Source organism: Lissotriton vulgaris, chromosome 4_1 (genome assembly GCF_964263255.1).
Source record: "Lissotriton vulgaris chromosome 4_1, aLisVul1.2, whole genome shotgun sequence".
NCBI lineage: Eukaryota > Metazoa > Chordata > Amphibia > Caudata > Salamandridae > Lissotriton > Lissotriton vulgaris.
The window spans coordinates 1,872,827,760-1,872,851,921 of NC_141691.1; the positions used below are offsets into that span (position 1 = coordinate 1,872,827,760).

General features: G+C 41.5%; 1 protein-coding gene across 1 annotated transcript in view; it reads right to left on the reverse strand.

Moving 5' to 3' along the window:
• Positions 1-261: 261 nt before the first annotated feature.
• LOC147724659 (uncharacterized) overlaps positions 262-24,162 on the reverse strand; it is a 1,014,146-nt gene continuing 990,245 nt past the window's right edge. Inside the window, exon 23 of the mRNA XM_086918077.1 lies at positions 262-587. Within this exon, the coding sequence (XP_086774203.1) occupies positions 262-587 (326 nt within the window). The remainder of the gene's footprint in view (positions 588-24,162) is intronic.

The window sequence follows — 24,162 nt, forward strand, 5'->3', positions numbered from 1 at the left end:
CGTTAACTCAGTCCTCAGTCATGTCTCTTAGGTTCCTCAGCGCTGGGATACTTCCGGGTGACTATGCGCTTTATAAAAATAAATAATAATAATAATAATAATAATACTGGTCCTCCTGTGTGCTAAGGGCTGGCCCTGATTCACCCTTGCTGGGTTAGTCCCACAGACCATGCTGGTCTGCAACCAAGCATATGTTTCTTCAAACCGACTGTTGCCAAGGCTTGTTGGTGGTCTTGCAGGTCACTGACCCATCTGCAGTCTTCAACCATTGTGGGACAGCTCGTAGATTACTCCTGGGCTCCTGCATTGTTGCCTGGGCTCCACAGCTGCTTCATCAACACCGTTGTGATGCAGCAAGTACCTCTGACCAGGTGTGGCATTGTGCTCCTGTACATCCTGAACACCTCTGGGTGGTTTGGACTCTGTCCCCTCTGCTTTCAGGCAAAGCTCATCCAGAATCCATGTTTGGTTTTCACCGTCCTGATCCATAAGTCGCTGTAGCAGACTTCCAAGATCCTCCATTGGCTTAACTGGCGGTTCCAACACCAACTCGCACCTATGTACCTCGGCTCCTTGGTGTAGGTATCCTGGTCAGGGAGGTTTAATATTATTACAAGTGGCTATACAAGCTATACATATTGTAGGGGCACATTGAATGCAGCAACAGCAGGTGAGAAAGATGATTCCCTTGGTTGCTATTCTCATTAACAATTTCTAGCCCCAAGTAGAAATGATTCCCCATAACCACTCAGACCAAGTTCATGTTCCTTGGTCTTGGTGTATTTCCGCAGCTTTTCTATGCAATTTCGAAATTGTGTCATAAACATATGGGGCGTGGTCAGGGATAAATATGCAGCAGCTACTACCGTAATACGACATGATCCACCACGATCAGCTAGTATCACGTCTAATACCATCCTATTTTGTAATGTTACAATTCTCGTAATTTGGAGCTCTTCCATAATATTTCCAAGAGCCATTGCTGTTTGCTTAGTTACTGCTTCTACCACTCGGGCCAGGCATCTAATCTTTCTACTATGTAGGGCTAAACCAACTAAGAAAAAGAATCCCAAGTTAAAATCAATGTATAGCTGCAATGCTGTATCAGTTTGATGTACTTCATCAATATTTATAGTTCTTTTAAATCTATTCAAGGAAATGTCATTAACTAGTTTTTGGTCTCTGTGATAAGATGCAGGTGCTAAGAACACAGCAGGAAGCAAAAAGGACACAGAACATATTCCGGACCATCCGACTGGCAGATGATAATAACCTTTGTTTCCACAAATGAAGTAAGTGTTATGGGAAGATAGAAAACTACTATTGTCCGTTCCAGTGATATTCAATACTGTAGTACAGTCACTTTTTCCCACAGAAATACTACCAATACTGCTTACACAAAGATCTTCTCGGGCTCTGGTTACAGCGTTAACAGGACGTCCATTACCTTTGGCTGTTCGAGTGTTAGGAAAAACGTATCTTGTGGAGGAATTTCCTCTCCGATACTCCTCCATTTCCCATACAGTTCCTGTGGCCTGCGGGAGGCCTTCATCATCGGGGTAACAAACCTTATTTAGCTGGGCATTGAGTCTTCCAGCTAGAGCAATATTACTAATTTTAGAGGCCCACAAAAGTGCAAACCAGGCTCCACAAGAGACATTATGTGAAAATGCCAGGGGAATGAGAAGCGTTCCACTCTTCTTCTGATGGGCTGGCAACATTCCACATGCCCAGCAGTTAGTAGTATTTGTAACATTATAAGTATGATGTAACATTTGTATGAAAGTGTTATTGAGGGATGACATTCAGTGGTTTTTTTTCATGGTAGGGAAGGGTGAAGTAATAATGTTCCATGGGGACAGGAGAAGTAGTGGGCAATAAGTTTCGGGCCAGAATCACTTTCTCCATTATCCAAAAAACTACAGCCAAAATTATAAATAATATGATCAGAGTCACCATACCTAGAGTCTTGTCATTGCTTTGCAACTTAGATCCCAATTTCGGCATTTCTCCTTTTTAAAAAAAAAAACTTTATTGTGCAATACCAATATCATTACAAGTATGGGCCTACAACCACAGGGGCCGGCTGCTAGAACATAAAAAGCAATCGTAAAACATCACATAGCAGCGACTGATCCCCTAGAGGTCCAGCAAAATATAGGATACAGTTCTCTGCAACACAGGATGGAATCAGGATATAGTTATTTTTGATTTTTTAGAAAAGAACAAAAAGAAAAACAGATAAACAAATCTCAAGGCGTAAAGCATTATGGACAAGGTCGAACTCCGACGGGGGGGACCTTCAATACAGGATAGATAATCAGGAAGGCAATAGAAATGACCAGGGGGGGAGTCAGTGGGGAAGTCAGACAATCAGGAAAAAGATTAAATTCTTCCAGGAATGTCAGGATCAGGGAGACAGAGAAATGTCCGGATTGTCCTTAAACGGGGGTGTACAGATGTTCCCTCGGTAGGCGTTCCATTGACCCCAGATTTTATTCCACGCCCTAGGCTTGCCCCTAGCCATATATACAGTCTTCTCTCTAAACATACACCAGTTCATATTCTCCTTCAATACTGACATGGTGGGGCGCCGTTGGGAACCCCACAGCTGCGCAATATCCCTCTTCGCGATCATGTTCCCAAGGGCCGCCCACCGAGCCTGAGCGACGTTGTAATCATTCGGCTCCCACACATTCAGCAAGCACCTCCGAGCCTCATGCAGCAGAGTGACCCCGGTGACACACTCCATTACCGCATGCACACAATTCCAATACGCCGCCACCTCACGGCATTCCCAAATGATATGGAGAAAGGTAGCACTCAATCCACACCCGCGCTTGCATAACCCATCCGAGGAAAAGCCCATAGCAACCAAACGAGGACCAGTAACATATACCCGATGAAGAATTTTGAGTTGGACGAGACGGAGACGGGCGGGAATGGCGACCTCTTTCGGGGAAGACAGTGCTGACTGCCAGTCTTCGTCATCCAATTCCAACCCGTCTCCGGTCCAGGCCTCCCTGAGACGCACAAGGAGATCTGCCCGATTGTTGATTAATTTCTTATAAATCAATGAGATCGTACTATCGGGCAGATGACCATCAAGTATACGGTCCTCGAGTGGGGAGGACTCGGGAACATTAGCATCGGTAGCGAAGACCGACGTCAAAGCATGGCGGACCTGCGCATACCTGAAAAACTCTCTATCACTCAACTCATACTCACTTTGAAGCACCTCAAAGGTCTTGACCGCGCCTTTCACCCAAAGGTCACCCACTCTGCTTATACCGATCATATCCCATTTCTCAAAACCTTTCGTTGTCCTGAGGCATCCCAGTCTTTCAGAAGCATACAGAGGGGTCGCTCGTGTCAATCGATCGTTCCATCCCATGGCCGCATTTGCATCCTTCCACACACGCACCGCAATCTTGGTGGGCCCCATTAGGTTCCTCCCCGCTGTCCGAGAGTAGAGCACTCTATTGAAGTTACCGCCGGGTAACTGGTGTTTATCCATCTCGAAACCCGGATTTGGACCGGGTGCATACATTGCGTGGTTGATTGCGGACAACTGGGAGGCCCAATAATACCTCCTGATATCCGGGAGCGCCATGCCCCCGTCATACCAGGGGAGAGTTAGCTTTGCAAGAGCAATACGTGCGCAGCCGTCCCAAACGAGCCTCCTCTGTAAACCTTCCAGGTCCCGAAAGTAGCTTGCCGGAATAACGTCGAACGAGTTCTGGAGTGTGTATAGAAACCGAGGCAGGGACATCATTTTAAAGAGTGCCGCGCGACCGAGTGGCGACAACGGCAATCTACGCCACCAAACCACGTCTAATTTCAATCGTCGGAAAGGAGGAAGGAGATTGTGCTCATTGCGGGCAGCTGGGTCTAGCGCTATAAAGATCCCCAAATACTTGAAACCGGATTGAGAGATCTGAATGGGAAACCTACTTGGTAATGGGGGAAGGCCGCCCGAGATGACGTATACACAAGATTTAGACCAATTTATGATCAAACCCGAGTTCTTGCCGAAGGAGGTGAGAACGTCAAACAGGTCGTTAAGGGATTTACGAGGGGAAGTGAGGTACAAGAGGATATCGTCGGCGTACAACGAGACTCGGTCTTCAAAATCGGGGGCCCACTGAATGCCCTTTATCAATGGCTCCCATCGGAGCCAGGCTGCAAGCGGTTCTAAGGCAAGAGCAAAGAGCAGGGGGGACAGCGGGCACCCCTGCCTGGTACCCCTCCTGAGAGTAAAGGACTGGAACACTCGACCATTGACCACCACCTGAGCCAGCGGTTCCATATATAAAAGATTCACCCATCCGACAAATTCCGAACCAAAACCAAATTTCGCCAGGGCGGCCCAGAGATAGGGCCATTCTATCGTATCGAAGGCCATCGTGGCGTCCAAGGAAGCGAAGATGGCCGGCTCCGGAAGAGACCCCGCCCTAGCGAGAACACCATGTAAGCGCCGCAAATTGAGAGCAGTGTTCCGTGTGGAATAAAACCGGATTGATCCGGATGGATCAGGTCACAAATTACTGTAAGTAGACGATTCGCGAGGACCTTGGCGAGAACCTTAGGCTCAGCATTCAACAGGGAGATAGGCCTGTATGATGCGCAACGATCACGAGGCTTGCCCTCCTTGGGAATTACTACGATCGTTGCCAAACGCTGGTCACAAGGGAGGGTGCCAAGATCACGTGACTCCATAAACATATCGCGGAGATATGGTGCGACTTTATCCGGGCGCAGTTTGTACAGCTCAATAGGCAAGCCGTTCCGGCCCATAGCCGTGCCCGAACGGAGAGAACGAATTGCGGTCGCAATCTCGTCTACAGACAACGGAGCCTCCATGCACTCTCGATCCCCCTCAGAAAGGCAGGGCAGTGCAATGTCCCGCAGCAATGAGTAGGAGTCACCCTCGTCTCTATCGGACACCGGGGAGTACACCACACGAAAATAATCAGCAAAACACTCCACAGTCAGTCACACTCACACCATCCGAAGTCTGAATCACAGGGACCACACAATTCGCTCTTTCCTTCTTGTCAAGCCAAGCAATCAATTTACCCGCCTTATCCCCAACATCATACAGTCTACCCTGCTGCTCCCTGTACATTGTCTTGGCAGCATCCGTGACAAGGGATTTATAGTCAAACTGCTTCAGACCAAGGGCATGGAGTCTATCCTGGGTAACGCCTGATTCTAGGTCAGCCTCCAGTTCCATTATTTCCGCCTCCAGACTCACAACTTCCTGATTCCTAGCTTTCTTGGTCTCAGCTATTAAAGATAGGGCCTGTCCACGAATAACAGTTTTAAAGGCTTCCCACAGGGACACAGAGGACAAAACGGACCCCTCGTTCTCCAGAAAATAGTGGTCTAGGGTCTTTATCAGACTGTTACGAGTCTTGGGATTACGCAGGTACCAAGGGTTGATAGGGGGGATCCGCCCCGCAGCGTGCACCCCAGTGTCCATGGCATTTCTCCTTCTTGGTATCAATACAACCACAGGTCGGAGAGAGACCCACCACTAAACACGTATAACAACCCACTCTGAACCTAGTTCAGCCGATTCTGTGATCCTACCATGTCACAGCTGAACCGTTTCACTGATTGAAACTGTTCCTCCGGTATCTCTATCTGCTCCTTCCCTTTCTTGGTTGTAGATCTTACCTTGTTGCTGAAGGCACAGTTTGATCAGGATGCTAAGTATCTTCATTCAGAGGATCAACACTTTTCTGAGTATGTAAGATGTCTTTCAGATCGTTTCTGTCTTCTGGTTGGAGAACAGTTGCTGGTATTCGTTTACAGTATGCAGCGTTGATCCGATTACGTCTGTTGGTGACATGGACAGAGACAGCTGTTCGGGTTGCCAGCAAGACTTGCTCAGCGATCTTCCAACGAGGTTCCAGATTCTAAGAGCGTTGAAAATTCTTTATCACGACAAACTCACTGGGTTGTAGACCATGAGCCTGACCCTCTGATTTGTCTGGTATAGCTTCATGCACCTGCTGGTAAATCAGAGACAACCTTTCAGTCAAAGTTTTTAGGTAATTACTCAAAATAGGGCACTGTATTTCCTTTATCACATTTGGCCTTGGGGGTCTCCCTACATGCATAGGCCTGCCAAAAAGTCTGTGCTGGCATGGGCAAAAAAAAAAGATTTCAGCTTGCCTAGGTAGCGCTTATGTAGGTGACATGGATGTCACAACGGTGGAGACAATGCAGATGACATCACATGGGGCCAACCGATGCCAGCTTAGGACGAGCAAAGGTATTGCTCAAAGAAACTGTTATGGTTTCACTCTGACGCCTGGGATATTCAAAGGTAAGGAATCTGGGGCTAGATGTCGCTATAAGATCTAAATAATCACCCAGCAGCGTAATAACTGATTGTCCAACCCTGTGCTTAGTTGTTTTTAGAAAGAAGGTATTTTAGTACACTCAAAAGTGAAATACTACACACTACAATATCCAATGTAACGTAGGGAAAACAGAGGTCATGTTGTTTGGTCAAGCAGCAACACACTGGTCACCCGAATGGTGGCCCTTGGAATTAGGACCTGTTCCCAGCCCTAAGAGCACGGTCAAAAACCTGGGAGTACTATTAGATCAGACACTCACTTTTAAGGACCATATAAATCAAGTGGCCAGTACTTGCTTTCGGGCAATTGGGATGCTAAAAAGAGTGTTCCCCTATCTGCCAGACTGCCACAGGAAAACACTTGTGCAGGCGCTAGTCATCAGCAGAGTGGATTACTGTAACGGTCTTCTCTTAGGAGCTAATGAGGGACAACTCAAAAAGTTACAAGTGATCCAAAATACGGCAGCAAGGGCTGTCCTTAATGTACCTTCTAGGACTCCTTCTCGCCCCCTGCTGACCAGACTCCACTGGTTGCCAGTGAGGAAGCGAGTACAGTTTAAGACTCTATGCACTATTCATAGAAGTATGATAGGTGAAGGTCCAAAATATCTGGCCAAAATCTTTCAGCCATATGTTCCTGGATGCTCCTTGCGCTCCGGTAACCTGGAGCTCTTGCAGGTACCCAGAATAAAGAAGTCCAGACAAGGAGGCCGAGCGCTGGCCCATATGGGACCAAGGCTCTGGAACTCTCTCCCTCTTGAGTTGAGATCTCTCACCAGCCATCTGACTTTCCGGAAGACCCTAAAAACACACCTATTTTCTAGCAACTGACTTTTCCCTGGTAAAATGCACAATCCCCTCTGAACAAACATCTGGAGTTATATTCTTACTGGCAAAGCGCAGAGATACCCCTTCGGGGGTCTACTCAGGCGCTATATAAGAATATAAAATAAATAAATAAAATAAATATACAAGCCCTAATCCACTTGCATGGGGGCCACTGCACTCAGGATTTAAGGTCTCCCTTCTACTCCCCATCATCCCTTTATCTCAGTGTAAGGTTATCATGGCAGGTTTCTGGTCCAGATGCAGTGCTACCCCTCTGGTGTTTAGAGTTTGTGGACTCAGTTTAATAGTTTCTACTCTTAATGCCAGTCTTCCCAGTGCATGCCTTTTAGTTTCCTGCTGGCACAGGTCGGGCCCGCAGCACGCATCCAGTCTCTCATCCCTCTGCCGGAAGAACCGTGCACTGCGAGTGCAGTGACAACCTGGCTGTGGTCTTGAATGTAGTAGCTGCAGGGCCACTAACGGGGGCTGACAGTCAGAAGGCTTGAGGTCCTCGATGGCAGAAGGGATGAGTCAAGTGGGGTCAGAGGTTACTGGGCCACTGGTGGAGCTTCTTATGTGGCAGGGTAGCTCCGACTCCACTGTGCAGGGATAAAGCGGATTGGTCACCTGTGGAGACACAATGTTCATGATTACAGCAGAGCAGTCACTCAGGCACACTTTGGCAGCACCATGGCCCTCCTGTTTCAGAATCACAGTGGCACAGTCTGCTTTGGGCTCCCTTAAGGACCATACTACAGCGCCAGCCATGTTTAGGGTCAAAGCGACACAGACCATGCAAGCACATTTTTCCAATACCACATTCCTTCTGCTTCAGAATCACAGAGGCATAATCTGCTTCTAGCAAAATCCTAGGTGGGTTGTGGCACAGGCCAATGCAGGCACAAGAGACAAAGCTCTCATCCAGGAGCATGCTGGCCGTTCTCTCTTGAACCTCTTCAGAGAGGACGGGTCCATTGCTCCTTAGTCAGTAAAGCCCTGTCGGCAGAAACACAGAGTGGATCAAGCAAGTGAGCGCCAAATTCTAAATAAGACCTTTGGTTTGCTAAATTGTCATTCACATTTTGCTTCAACCCACCACAGCTATTGACTTCAGATCGAAGCTGATAATAAGTATCTGAAACATTCAGTGGCATGAATGAAACACTGAATGAATCTCAAGTGCTAGGCATTTTCAACCACAAAGCCAAAGGACCCCACCAGATTTGTGATAACAAATGAGTCTAAGAATTGTGATTGACTGGAAGAAAGCAGGTAGACAGCCAATTCTTAACTCCAGGATTAGAGAGAGAGGAATGTGATCTTGACTTATCAGAGTGGCCTTTCTTCTTGATCTTTGGGCAGCATAAACTTTCAGAAACAAGTTGCTCAGTTTTTGTAAGTGATTCACACAATCAGAAGCTATTACAGGAATATTCTGTAATGGGTAAACAGGAAATCCAATTGTCTTGGGTAATATAACAGCAAAAACCAAGATACTGTTATGCCATTTTACTCAGTCCAGTTCAGAACTTTCCAAAATGAGAAAGATATTGAGCCCCTTCATCAGAAATAATGGTATGAGGTAGCCCATAAAGACTACAAATATCTGCCTAAAACTCTTGGGCCATTTCCTTTGCTGTGGGTAATATGGCCAAAAAAGAAAACCTAGCTATTTTTCTAAATAGTGTCTACAGTAGCCATTATTGCCCGACATTCTTCAGAATGCAGAAGATCCCCTACAAAGTCTGTAGCGATCATACGACAAGGCTCAGGAGTCACAGTTAGTAAATATCCAAAATGTTTGAAATCTACTGCCTTATGTTAGGCACAAATGGAACAAGCACAAGTATATCCTTCTTTTTATTATTATTATCATATTATTTTAGTTGGCCACTAGGGTATAGAGACAAAATATCGACTCCAAAATATCGACTGGACATAATATCGAGTTTTAAATATAGACTGGACAAAATATCGACTGGACATAATATCGACTACAAAAATATCGTTTTTCAGGTAAGTGAAGTAATATCGACTGTATAAAATATAGATAGCAAAAATATCGATTTTTTAATAATATATAATATTTTATAGTGTATTTTTATGTAATAATATGTGTGAATAGTGTGTATTAATGTTATAAAATATTTTATTACATGAATTTTTTTTTGATAATAATTGCGTAATGTAATTCTGTAGCGGGTTGTGGGTTTATAGGGGAATAGGGTGGGAAGTAATTTAATAATAATTAATTAATTAATATATGTTTGTTAATATTTTTAATTAATAATTAATTGATAATTAATTAATATTAATTAGTTAATTAATTAATATAATTTTGAATATATTTTGTATTAGTAAATAATTGTTAATTAATTAATTGTAATTAGTTAATTACATTAATTAGAGTACATTTTTTATATATATAATTTTGTGTTATTTTAAAGTAATTAAATTTGAAAAAATAATATTAATTATTAAAATAATTACACCTAATGTTCTAATATATTTACTTTATTGTTATTGTTAATTAATAATTAATTGGTAATTAAATAATATTGATAAATTTTGGGTAAAGGAGCATTTTTAGGGTTCAGGGTCAGTTTTCAGGTCATGGGTAAAGGGGTATTTTTAGGGTTCAGGGTCAGTTTTCAGTTCATGGGTAAAGGGGTATTTTTAGGGTTCAGGGTCAGTTTTCAGGTCATGGGTAAAGGGGTATTTTTAGGGTTCAGGGTCAGTTTTCAGTTCATGGGTAAAGGGGTATTTTTAGGGTTCAGGGTCAGTTTTCAGGTCATGGGTAAAGGGGTATTTTTAGGGTTCAGGGTCAGTTTTCAGGTCATGGGTAAAGGGGTATTTTTAGGGTTCAGGGTCAGTTTTCAGGTCATGGGTAAAGGGGTATTTTTAGGGTTCAGGGTCAGTTTTCAGGTCATGGGTAAAGGGGTATTTTTAGGGTTCAGGGTCAGTTTTGGGTTTTTGGGTAAAGGGGTATTTTTAGGGTTCAGGGTCAGTTTTGGGTTTTTGGGTAAAGGGGTATTTTTAGGGTTCAGGGTCAACAAATAGGATTTTAAAAAATTATTTTTATTATTTTCATTTATTATTTTATTATTATAATTTAATTTAAGTCGTTTTAAGTATATTTTAGTAATTAAAATTTAATATTAATTTAATTTAACACTGTTTTTAATAAAGTCGATATTTTTTACATCTATATTTTTGTTAACGATATTTTGTACTCGATATTTTTGTACTTACCTGTTTGTAGATACAAACTCGATATTTTGACTGTCGATATTTTGTCCACGATATTTTGGCAAGTCGATATTTTGTCAGTCGATATTATTTCAGTGATCCGGCCACTAGAAGGATTGTTACACTAAATCCTAGCTAGCTTTATCTCCTCTATGCCCATAAATTCCAGAATCATGACACATCTTTCTTACTCTCAATCACAGATTTTTAGTCAGAATCACAATGTCTTGTTGAACGAAATAAAAACCAATTTGTTGAACTAAAGGAGTCCTGAGAGGGAGATCTTCTATTCCTTTCAGATTCTTTGTAGCTTCAACATCTTCAAGGTACATATTAGTGGAGTTAAGAATAGTAGATTTACTACTATTACTCACATGTATGTACTTACATCTCAATATTTTGGTCCTTGGTATTGAGGTCTTAATACTTAGGCACGTTGATGTTTCCCTCAAGATATTCTGACATACAGCTGAATAAATGAGTATTTCCTCCCAGTACATTATGGTATATTCCACTCACAAAAGTGTTTGTACTCACAGGGGCATATTTACGAGAGGCTTGCGTTATGTTTGCACCACGCAAAGTGGAACACGTGTGATGCAAGCCTCTAAGTCAGATTTGTGAAGCCACACAAAGCCATATTGCGTGGCTTTGAATGGCTTTCTACATCTGGAATAAGGCAGCACAGCATACATCGCGGCATTGCCCTACTCTGCGCAGGGGAGGCATTCCATGGGCATTGCGGTGGGTGTACCATGCAAATACCATGGTTTTTGACGCATTCTTAAATTTTCCCGAAGTGGGAATGCGCCAAAAAGATACACCTCACCAGGTGACGCGTAACGAGGAGAAATGAACAAGTTACCCGTTATCTAGTAGAGATATGGAGCTTCTTTATGAGAGGCTTGTGCTGCCAAAGTGTCACTTTTTTTGACGCTCCGGTGGTGCACATATCGCAAACATATCTATGCGGCAAAGCAAAGTTACTTGGCATGGCTTTGCGTGGCCTCTTAGATATGGAGTAAGACAAAGCAGCTCAAGTCGCTGTGCTGCCTTACTTTGCACCATGGAGGCTTTGGCGGGGGTTTTTCCCATGCAACACCCATGGATATTGATGCTACCCCAGATTTACTTAATCACATAAAATTGAGGCAGAGCCAAAACCATACGCTTCCGCCAAGCAGGCAAAACAAGGAGAAATATTTTTATTTCTTCTAATTTTTCCTCTTTCCGTGTGTGCTTGGGGTTATTTTTGTGCCCTTCCTGCGCAAAAACAATCCAGCATGCAACGCAGACACCCTTGCGCTATGGTGCAAGGGGGCTTCCATTGGATCTAAGCCGCCAATTGTGCTCTGGCGCAGGCAGAAAAGACAGAAATGCAGCGTATTTCATAAATATGGTGCATTCCTGCCCTTTTATATTGGTGTAAGGCCGTGCATCAAGAAGTCTTGCGTCGCTGTCCTATCACAAGTCCCCATAAATGAGGCCCTATATCTAGCCACAGATTCCTTACCTTTGAATTTCCCCAGGGATCAGACTGGATCAAGAAGATTTAGCACCCCTGCTCGCTGGTAGAAGGGATCTGTCGCCTTCGTGTGGCGGTCACGTCCGCTTTTGAAATGACGTCTTCGTAGGGTGACCAGAATTTTAAAGCTAAAAATGGGGACATTTCACGAAAATAGAAGGACTGCAGTTTTACTTCAAGGGAGTGCACAGAATGACAGCACTCCTCAGCAGAGAATTACAGAACAGGCAGTTAGAACATACATAAAATGCAATTTTCAAATCCAGTAGCTTGCCTGTTCATTAAATTGCTTTCTTGAAACAACTGCTAACTATCCCTGCTTTGTAAAGTATAAAAAGCCCCTCCACAGTTTTCAGTCGCCCCTCTCTAAAAACCGGGACAGAAGCCCATTTCCTGAAATCTGCCAGGACAGCAGGTGAAAAACGGGCACCGTCTGGGCAAATCCGGTACGCCTGGTCACCCTACGTCCGCTTCACCTATAAAGGCGCCACCTCGGTGCTCTGATGTCAGTTACTTTTCACAACTTTCCATACCTGAAGCGCAGAGTCATGAAGTGCACTAACACTGGTGTGTCCAAACTTGGGACCTAAAAGGGATCACCTCTGACCCTTGAGATTTGTCCGCAGAGCAGGGAGGATGGTTGGTTGGTAAGGAATTTGTGGCTAGATATAGTCTCTACAAAATAAGGTGGTGGGTCTGCGAACAAATTTAAACTAGGAAGTCCTGCAGGATCAAACGGATGAAATGCTTGTCACTGAGCACCTGACTGTCCAGGCATTAATGCTTGGCAAACATGTGCAGGGGAGCCCTCTTTGCTGCCTGGCAGACGTCCAGGACTGGGACTCCACATGCTAATGCAGTAGTCAACGATTTAGCTCAGGTTTAATTAGCCTGTAATTCTTCAGGAGGCTGCTTCTTTGCCAGTGTGTAGCAGATCTTGATGCAGAGGATGACCCATTGATAGATGGTCCGTTTCTGCACCCCCTGACCTTTCTTCGCACTAACATACCCCACGAAGAGTTGGTAGTCCACCGGAACTCTTGTGTGTGGTCAAGATGGAGTGACAACACTCTTTTTGGGTCGAGATGATGGAGTTGTTCCTCTTCCTCATAGGGGTGTGAAGGGGCGTAGAAGATGGACAAGATGAAAGATTGGCCAAATGAAATTGTATTACCACTTTCAACAGGAAAGAGGCCCCGGTGCGAAGCACCAGTTTATCCAGATAAACTGATAAGAATGGAGGCATGGAAGATAAAGCCTGCCACTTACTCACCCTCAGAGCTGATGTAATTGTCACAAGAAAGGCTGTTTTGATAATTAGCAGCCGGAGGGGACAATTGTGCAGAGGCTGGAAAGGAGTGCGCATCAGTGGCACAAGAGTGACGCAAAACCTTGATAAATATTCCCTAAAAGTGCATATGCTTTTGTGAATGGCATCTGCCCTAATGTGTTGGGAGGACTGGTATTAACATGTCAGCAGTGTGTCTCACCCATGGAAACTGTAACAAGATACTCCTTGAGGGAACAGTTGTATGACAAGCCACAGGCTTGAGCTTCTGGATGAACTTTCTAGATAAACTTGAAAGCAGCATGTCAAGAACCTCCCAAAATGGACTGCTCTTGCTCTCTTTTGCAGAATGTTAACTAGCATGGCACACAAATAAAGAGATGTCCCACACTGGTAACACTTATCGTTTGTGGCAAATACTGAGTATACCTTTGTGAACTGCATATACACAATGCACTGGACGGACAATTGCTAACATTCTAGCAGGTTGCTATCACCTGATAACTGTGACTCATAAAGGTACCTCTAAATAGGCGCAGCATGCTCATTTTTTAAGTTATGGTCTTGACTACTTTGTGGACGTTCATGTTATCCTCAGTGCAAGTCCTTGGCAACGCCTTTGACACTCTCTCTTTCATGTTTACACCCCTTCCAGCTCCCACCCTTTCACCCCTTACCACATCTTACTCAAAGGTAAGTAGTTAATGAGTAACGTGGACGATATTGACTTTACTCTGAAACGTTTTAGCCTTGTGAATTACAAGTGAGTTATGCATGCTTAAGTCCTACATGTTTTGAAGAATAAATCATGCATTTTCAAGGAAGAATAAGTTTCCCATCTTTAGTAGTGCTCTTTCTGTTGGATACGTTATCTTCTCTAATACCACACTGCAGAGCAACATGGGAAACTAAATAATTATATCATCCATTCATAGACTCTAATGCAATAAATACCAAGGATCTCGAAATAGTATACCGTCCCTGGCAAAACTACCACTGGTGACTACTCATTCACCCCAGCAATCTGTAGTACTGCTAACAAACAATCCATTTAATCAATTGAACAAGTACAGTGACCGTTTAACTGTGATCTTTGGGGTGATCGCAGCCGTTGCTTGGGAGACCCGAACCAGTTGACATCTGCATCACCAGCTATCATGATGGGACCACGTGCAAGCTGAAGAGAGATAAACATGTATAAGAGAAATCACAGGTCTTTACAGCTCCTCATATCTGAAGGTATTCACAACATCAAACTCCCATGCTGGTGGTGTAGTCTACAATGTAGTACAACCTGGCTGACTCAAACACAGGACCAATTTCTTTTTTGGAAATAATGCATTTTATTTATTGGTGCTTTTCTTTTGTAAAACATTACAAACATGTAGAAAAGACCAAAGGGGAAAAATAGAAGTTTGGGGAGGGATAGTCCAGGACCAATTTTAACACCCAGACGCTGCTTAACAAAATGTGTAAAGTGTTCTAGAAGACTAAAAAAGTGTAACAGACGAGAACACTGACCAGTCTCCAAGCTCTGCATGTTTCTGTGTCACCTAGACACCTGCTAGTTCATTCACCATAACCAGTGTTGAGTATTACATCTCATCAACTTGTTTGTAATGCAAAGCATGACAGAGGTGTTCATTAATCAACACGTCACCAGAAAACATCTGTGAAAGAACACTTTCCTTACAAAGGAAAAAGTCTTGTACCACTCCATAGGCAACACAAAGAAAGATGTGTTATTCAAGAAAGCTTTCTACAGTAACATACGAATCATGTGTAGCAAATCACATAATCACACATGAAACCACAAGCGAAACACGATTACAAGCTGCTCACTCGCCAAACTAGTACAATTCCCAATAACAACCAACTAGTTAGCGTAATTCCACTCGCATTTGTTTATGTTTATTGTGGAGACACTATCTTCAATATAAATGTCTTACCAGTAATTACCTCTACACTTGAATAATTTAAAAAAACATACATGAATCTCATAGTGGTACAAAAATATGAAACATGGAAGAGAAAATGATGATCTGATTCTCAGCCTAGTTTGAAAAAAGTGCATGTAGTGAACAAGCCTCAGAGGTGCAAGAAGTTCCCAATGGTAATGTAATTAAGTGGGTGGGAAGTTTGTGTGGTCCATATCTACTGCTAGATAACCAGCACTCTCCCCTCTGCAATAAGGGTCAGCCTGCACTCTGTCCAGAACTACCCCACTAAACTGAAGGTGCTGAAACTGCATCACTGAGGATTCTTTTATTCATTGAGACCCCAAAAATGCATTCTGCAAGGCTTGTATAGGTGTAGGTAAATTCGCAGAAAAGGGGGGAAATCCAATGTTTGTTTAAATACTCCGCCTCAATCATAAAAAATATGTCCACAACTGGGTTTCTCCCTAATATCAAATTTAACACTCCAGAAAGCAATCATTATTCAGAATCAGGGAACTAACATAGGCCTAATCATAAAAATGTATCCTAAATACAAAAGTAGCATGTGCGACTAGTCCTCTTAAAATACAATTAACAGCAGTTGACTTTGTTCTGACAAGAGCAAACAGAAAAGAATAACAATGTGATCAATGTCTCTCTAAAATAAAAATTATAGCACTTCTATTATGTGAAAATCTGCAATGCAAACTGTTAGTATATGGTTCAGTAACTAAATATCGAGGGTCATAATATAGAATACCCAAAATATCGACTCCAAAATATCGAAGTACAGAATATAGAATCCCTATCTACAAACAGGTAAGTACTAAAATATCGTATCCAAAATATAGAATGCTAAAATATAGTTAACTAAAATATCGAATTTTTTAAATGTATTCAAAATAATATAATAGTAATTAAATATTAAAAACAATTAAATAAAACATACTTAAAATAATGTAAAAAAGCTTAAAATGTAAAAATAATGAATGTAATATAAAAAAAGTAGAGATTTTGTTGGATAGTGAGAGTGTAAAAATGACTATTCCCACTCCAGTGAGTGCAACAGTAGGGAAAGCATTGGATAGCGTAGGGGCAACAATTACTATCCCCACTCCAGTGAGTGCAACAGTAGGGAAAACGTTGGATGGCGTAGGGGTAAAAATGACCATTCCCACTCCAAAGAGTGCAACAGTAGGGAAAGCATTGGATAGCGGGAGGGTAAAAATTACTATTCACACTCCAATGAGTGCAACAGTAGGGAAAGCTTTGGATAGCCTAGGGGTAAAAACTAATATTCCCACTCCAAAGAGTGCAACAGTAGGGAAAGTGTTGGATAGCGGGAGGGTAAAAATTACTATACAGTAGGAAAAATAATGATTTAATATTAAAAGAAGATTAAAATAATTATCAATACCAATAAAAAATATATTAAAAATGAATTACCAATTAATAAAAATTAATTACCAATTAATAATTACTTATCAATACATTTAAATAAAAATAAATATTCACTTTATTACAATTAAATTATTTCCCACCCTATTCCCCTATAAATCCACAACCCGCTCCAAATAATAAATAATACAATTAACATAATTATCAATTAATCAATTGATAAAAATGAATTACCAATTAATACAAATTAATTACCAATAATGATTAATCATCAAGCAATTGATCATCAATACATATACATAAAAATAAATATTAACTTTATTACAATTAAATTACTTTCCACCCTATTCCCCTATAAACCCACAACCTGCTCCAAATAAATAATACATTTAACATAATTATCAATTAATCAATTGACAAAAATGAATTAACAAGCAATAAGAAATAATTACCAATTCATATTTAATTATCAATCGATTAATTATCAATACATATAAATAAAAAATAATTTTTAATTTACTATAATTAAATTACTTCCCACCCTATTCCCCTATAAACCTACAACCTGCTACGAAATTAAATTACGCAAAAATTAAATTACACAACATTCATTACTTTAAATAAATTAAACATACATTACAAGATTAATACATAATTTTAACACATATACTACCTTAGATAACACAAAAAAAATTGATATTATGGAAATCGATATTTTAAATTCGATATTATGGAAATCGATATTTCCTACCCCAAATTCGATATTCTGACTAACTATATTTTGGTAATTCGATATTCTGTCCTATCTATATTTTGGAGTCGATATTCTGTCCTGTCTATATTTTGGATCCTATATTTTGGTCGTTCATCATAATGGCCTACTAATGGCAGATTTTTTATAAAGTCTTAGACAAAGACAGTACACAGTTTCGTGGCATGATAAATGTGGTACTAAAATGTTACCTGCACAGCAAACTAATCAAACGACCTACTTGCAAATGATTTACACTGCATAAACAATGAGAAATTAAACTTAATGCAATGGGCTGTTCTGCACATTCATTACAATATAGCAATAGATGTTCAGCGCATTAACCTTCAGACTGGTTCAAATACATACCCTCAGCTAAATGTAAGAGATGTTTCTGATTCATAAATAATGGCTGCTTAGTATCATAAATGTTTTGCATCAAACACAACATCATTATATTCTATAGAACTATGTTGTCGTAAAGTTGGCCAAACTAGGACTGACTTGAAATTAGATATGACTTTGTTTTTATTTCTTCTCTCACCACACCAGCAAATTAGTCAGTGATGACACATTTTTCTTAGTGAATTCCAGAACAAGATTTCCTCCTAAATGTTACTGTTCAAGGGACTTTCTGTTATATCTCTTTAGGTATATTTATTTCATAAGTATGCTATTGGTTGGTGTATAACTAGATTTATACTGCGACAGCCTGTGAAAAAGTGAATTAGTTAGGGTGGACTGTAGTCCACCGCAAGTAATAATGTCACTATTCTTGTTAGGTTCAGTACAAGTTTCAGCAATTTAAACCTGAGCTCAACCCCTGGTAGCTATGGGGCAGAGCAGACAAGTTAAACTTCAGAAAATGTGTAAAGCATTTCGAAGTACCAAAACAGTTAAAAAGTAGAATAAAACACAGCATAATAAAAATGTATAAAATAGAGAATATTTTAATTAACAAAAAAATCCCAAAATGGTAAAATCCAATCAGGGGAATTAGAGATTTGAATTTTTGAAGTTTTAAATAAAAATAGAACCAAAAAGTGTTAAGGAACACCCACAATCATCTGGTTGTGCAAGACCAGTACCTAGGCATGAGTTACGGCCGGCATTGATGGAACGCAGGTCAGTTTGTCCCGGTCAGACGTTTTATCTTGTGGCTTAGTTTCTGAAATGGGAGTCAAAACTCCTCAGTGGGGCAAGGCAGCAGGCTGTGGTTGAGGTTGGTTCCATGAGGCTGAATAGCTATTGGATGAAGTCCTGGTGAAGCTGTTGACTTTTGGCAGGAGAACTCAGAGAACTCAGAGAGGAAGAAATTCAAAATTCCCAACCAAGAAAGGTCCCTCTGCAGCAAGATACTTTTGACGCCTTCGCCTGGTACTTGGGTTCTTCCAGCAGGGCAAGGCTGCAAGCTGTAGGTGAACAGGGCTCCATAAGGCCAGACACCTACTCCGTGATGTTACGCTGAAATGGATTTGCTGCAACAGAAAAGCTCCAAGTGGGAGCATCCTAAATCTTTGTCTCAGTGGCAATACTTCTCCGTCTGGTTGACATGGCAGGGTTGTCCCTGCGTACCCAGTCTCCAAGGGCAGTCCTGGAAACATGCTTTGCATTGCCACTGTAGTGGTGGCACCATAACTAGGGATGCATTGATAAGTTAAATATGCCAATCAGGAGTGTAGCTAATTTCAACATGCTTTAGGGATCAAGGCACATGCCTGTTTAGCAGTATCCCAGTGTGAAGTGTCAGAATACCAGCAGCATCTGTCCAGAATAAATGGGGATGGACATGCAAAAAGATGCATTTTCCTACACTTCCAATGACATTAGGTCAATAATTGACTAATTAGGATTTTTTGGGGGATGGTATTAGGACGATGGTGGGTTTTGTTACATTTTATTCTTCAGTCTGATTTGCTGAGCCTCTTTAATAGTTTCCTCAGATGTTGACTGATTTGTTACAGTGTATTTTACAAAAAAAGTGGGCTCATTTTGGAGAAGATACAAATTTATTTTCTGAGGTCTAACATAATATCAAACCTTCTGTTGTATTTGGCTGTGCCGTATGCTAATTCCCTAGCTCTGATTTATTATGCATTTGACTAATTTTGCCTTCTTTAATGCACTTTAAATCTTTCAATAAACCTTCATGGTTTCTAGCTTTTATCTTGTCTTATGAAGGCTTGTTTCAATGACTACACTATTTGCTTTATTGCCAGTTTCGACTTTGTTATGGGAAAATTACCTCATATATTCTTGAGGTAAACACCACCCCCAATCCTGTGTAGCCACTTTATCATTAATGTTATCAGATTATCAAATATAGCATCAACATAAGAAAGAAAAGAATTATACTTTTAGGGATTCAGAGACACTGTGGCTGTAGCTGAATTTCATTGTTTTTCGGAAAAGGAAATGAAAAGAAATGCTTGTGCAAACCATTTGCACATGTTCTATCAGTAATGTGGCCTAGTGCAGCCTGATTATGCCAACTAACCAAACATATAATAAGAATTAGTTTCATATGGTAAACAATTTTCAACAATTCCTCCTCTGAGAATTGAAAATTCTCATACCACCAAACTATTACAACGTAGTCATTATTCTTCATCTTGAAGGAACTTCCCTTTGCAATCAGATTGTCATAGACCATTACATTTTTATCATTAAGAGCAACTTCTTCTTCCGTCAATCGTCTCATCGTCTTCTTCTCTTCCTACAATTACATCTAAAACAACTCTAATACAAACTGACCACAAAACTAAAACATTAAAGAAACACTCATTCTAACTATAAATATTATTGCTATTGAACATCATTCTTCATTAATAAATCCTTGCCTATCCCATCCATCCATGAATCTATCTTTTCCCAGATTCTAGGTTCTCCTCACAGAGGGAATCTCAGCCACACAATTAGTCATATTATCATAAGTGGGTACAAATGTAACAATCACTTCTATATAAGAATTATCCTCAAGATCTTTCCCACAACTATTTCTATGTTTCAGATTATGATGCTTAGTATTTATTAAAAATATTGAGACATTGGTAGTGTTTGGGAGATATCCACCAAGAAGGTATGAATATATTAACACATTAATAAGTGCAGTCGAAATAAGAACTATTAATATTAATTGGAAAGCCAAGCAGATCCCCTTGTTTCGTGAAGACATTTCCTTCATTCTTATAGCCTTTTTACAAAAATTAAATCTTCAAAAGCAAAATGGTAAAGTTTGAAAACGTATTCAGTAATCAAAGTAATTAGTAGTTAGTCTCTCAAATAACCTAACCAAACAATAAGAAAAATTCTAAAAAAAAAAAAGACAGTCTTTTTCAGAAATTCAGGACAACGGGTAATTTTTTCATCAGTGAACGTATTCAGCATGAATCATTTCTCAGTCCATTTACTTTTCACAGTGGTTCTTGGGACACAACCCAATCCTTCTGATACAAAGCCTTTCAAATCATAGCCAGAGTCAAACGCTGAAGAGTTATTTCTTCTGGATTTGTTCAGGTATGGCATATTCAAAATGGATCCACTTTTCGTACCTGGAACAATTTAGCATAACATCACTTTTCCGCAATGTTTGTGGGGAATCTTCTTGATGGTGTCCTTCATAAAAATGTATTGGATCATCTGTTGTAACTGTCTGGATGAGTTTTGGGGATGAAGGACCCCATGTTCTCACCATTGGAGAACGGGGGAAAGTGCCTGTATTCAAAACACCGAGATAAGGCCATTGTGTATGCTACTGATACCCCCAAGTCCTCAAAGTTGAAACTATTGTGGAGGCCACTGGTTTTACAGTAATGTTCCTCTTTTTTATTTCTTTATCCCAAAAAGGGCTGCACCTTTTATATTGTGGCAAAAAAAGATTGGGGCTAGTAAAACAAGTGTTTTTACTGTTCCCTTACTCTGCTTTAAAATGTAAGGAGCTCAGTCTGACTTATTTCTAGAGAGATGCTCCACTTACTATGTGTGGTATGATATGCTCATCAATTTGATCACTTGGTTTTGGGGAAACCCATAGACCTTATTTAGGTGTGATCTTTGAGGACCACTTTTGAGCCACTTCAACAATATCTACTCCCACATGTAAAAGATGCTTGGAGGCCTCCATGCCACAGGCAACTGCTATCTAACTGTGTGGTACAAATGATCCAGCCAAATCTTGCAGTTTCATTAACCATCTTCGACAAGGAGCAGAATTAACAAGCCAACAGGTAGATTACATTTTTTGTTACAAAAACTCTGTGTCCTTAAAGAATTCAGGAAAAAAACAGGACTGGCTAAAGAAATGATATCAGTCTTCCCCCTGCACTATGGAAAGGGACATGAGGAAGCCACAAGGTCCGAGGGATTGTTCGTCCTCCGCCCTAGCACAGAGTCATCAGTCACACTTGTACTTCAAGGACTTCTCCCAAGGCTGGACGAAGCACTAGGGAATAATACAACCTCTTCTTTTTCTTCTTTCTCTAAATGCTCCTGGGTCACATAACCTGTCTCACAAAGAGAATAACTCGGTTTCCGCAGCTCTGGCTAAGTTTCTCAACAAGTAAGTGACGAGCCAGGGAGGTCTTTTCACAGGATGATGTAAAGCTGAAATACCTTCCGGCTTCCTTTCCCTAAAGGACCCAGGGTGCATACTACAACAAAGCTTGTATTTATTTATTTATTTAAGAGGTTTTATATAGCACTGGCCAGACCCGAAGGTATCAGAGCGCTTTACAACAGAAAGGAGAGAAATCAAATAAAGGAGATAAAAATAAACATAAGTGTTCATAAGTGTTCAGAAGTTGCATTGTGCTGTGCGTGCGAGGTACGCCATTGAGGTAGAGAGGTCCAGAGGTAGTCTGGAAGCATGAACAAAGTCTTAGGCTTAAACTTCCTCCGAGCAGCGGTGAACAAGGAGGGGGTTAGGTAAAGGGGATGAGGTAGGGAGTGGAGGAGCATTGCCAGGTGACTGCAGAGTGGAGGCTTGTGAGTTAGGGATTTCAGTTCGGGAAGGCACGGTTGAGGTAGAGGTCTTTTAGGAGTCTTTTGAATTTTACAAAGGAGGGGGTAGTTCTGATATCAACAGGGATGGAGTTCCAGATTTTGGGTGCGTTTCCTGCGAAGGAGCAAGCTGCAGTTTTTTGTTTGCATGTTTTCAAGGGGATGAGTAAGAGGGAGTTGGCGCTCCTGAGGTTTCTAGACTGGCTGGCTTTCTTAAGTTTAGAGGCCAAGTATTCCGGTTTCCCTGTGTGCAGGGCTTTGTGCGTGAGGCAGGCAGTTCTGAAGCTAGCACGCATTTCCACTGGGAGCCATTTTAGTTGTCTGAGTGATGGAGATATGGGGTCATATTTTTTGACTCCGTTGACCATTCTGGCAGTAGCATTGAGAGTTATTTTGAGTGGCGCTAAGTGGGAGAGAGCTGTACCGGTGAGGACTGCGCTCCCATAGTCCAGCCTAGACAACACCAGTGATTGGGTGGCTTGTTTGTGGTCCATGGGTGGAATGTAGGGTTTGGTTTTATTGAGAAGCTTCAGATTGAGTAAGGAACTCTTTGCGGAAATCTTGATCTGGTTGGTCATGGTTAGTTTTTGGTCAAGGGTGATTCCTAGTGATTTTACCGAGTTAGCCAGGGTGAGATTACCGTTGAGAGCATTGATTGCTTTCAGACACTTTATGATTTGCAGGTTTTCTTTATTGGAGATGTGGAGGATTTTGGTTTTTTCCTGATTGAGTTTAAGGTGGTTTGTTGATAGCCATTGTTGAACTTCTCTGAGAGTACTGCTGAGTTTTAGAATGTCATTAATGGAGGAGGTTTCCAAGTAGATCTGGGTGTCGTCTGCATATAGGTGGAAGGGGATGTTGGCTTTTTTCAGAATGGTGGTGAGGGGTTCCATGTATATTTTGAACAGTTGAAGGGAGAGAACTGATCCTTGGGGGACACCTCTGTTGACGGGAAGTAAGTCGGACTAAAAGGATTTGATGTTATCCTGTTTTAGTGATTGTGAAAGAAGGAGGAGAACCATTGAAGGACTACCTTGTCTGCACCTACTCGGTCTTTGAGAGCCTTGATGAGAAGATTGCGGTCCACTGTGTCAAAGACTGCCGACAGGTCTAGGAGGATGAGTAGGCAGCAATGGTCCATATCAAGGGATTTGAGGATGTCATCCACGATGTTAAGGATTGCGGTTTCCGTGCTACAACCTTTTCTGAAGCCCGATTGGTGTTGGTCTAGCAGATTGATATTGTCAATATGTTGGTTTAGTTGGCGAAGAACGCATTTTTCGAGGATTTTGGCAAGAAAGGGAAGATTGGAAACAGGTCTGAAGTTGTTCAGCTCGTTGGTGTCTAGGCCTGGCTTCTTCACAAGTGGTGTGACTTGGCCAACTTTGAGGCAGTCTGGTATGATGCCGGTTTTTAAGGAGCTGTTTATGATTTCACACCAAAGTGGTGCAAGGGAGAGTTTCAGCTTTTTGGCCATTTGGGAGGGTATAGGGTCGAGGATGTGGGATGAGGGCTTGTAGGAGGAGATTAAATTGAGAATCTCAGCTTAAGGGATGGGGTCGAAGGATCTCCAAGTTTTTGTGGGGCACCAGCTAGAGGTAGTTTCGATTGCTGGGGCAAAGTTTTTGCCGGCAGGATGGAGGTTGGTGTCAAGTGATAGTTCAATCTTGATGATTCTGTTGTTAAAGAAGTTGGCAAAGCTGTCACATAAGTCTTTGGAGGCCTGGACTTGAGTGGTAGAGGACTTGGACGTTTGTTGCTTGATGATGTTAAAGAGTTCTTTTGGTCTGTTTTAGCACTGTCAAGTGCGGT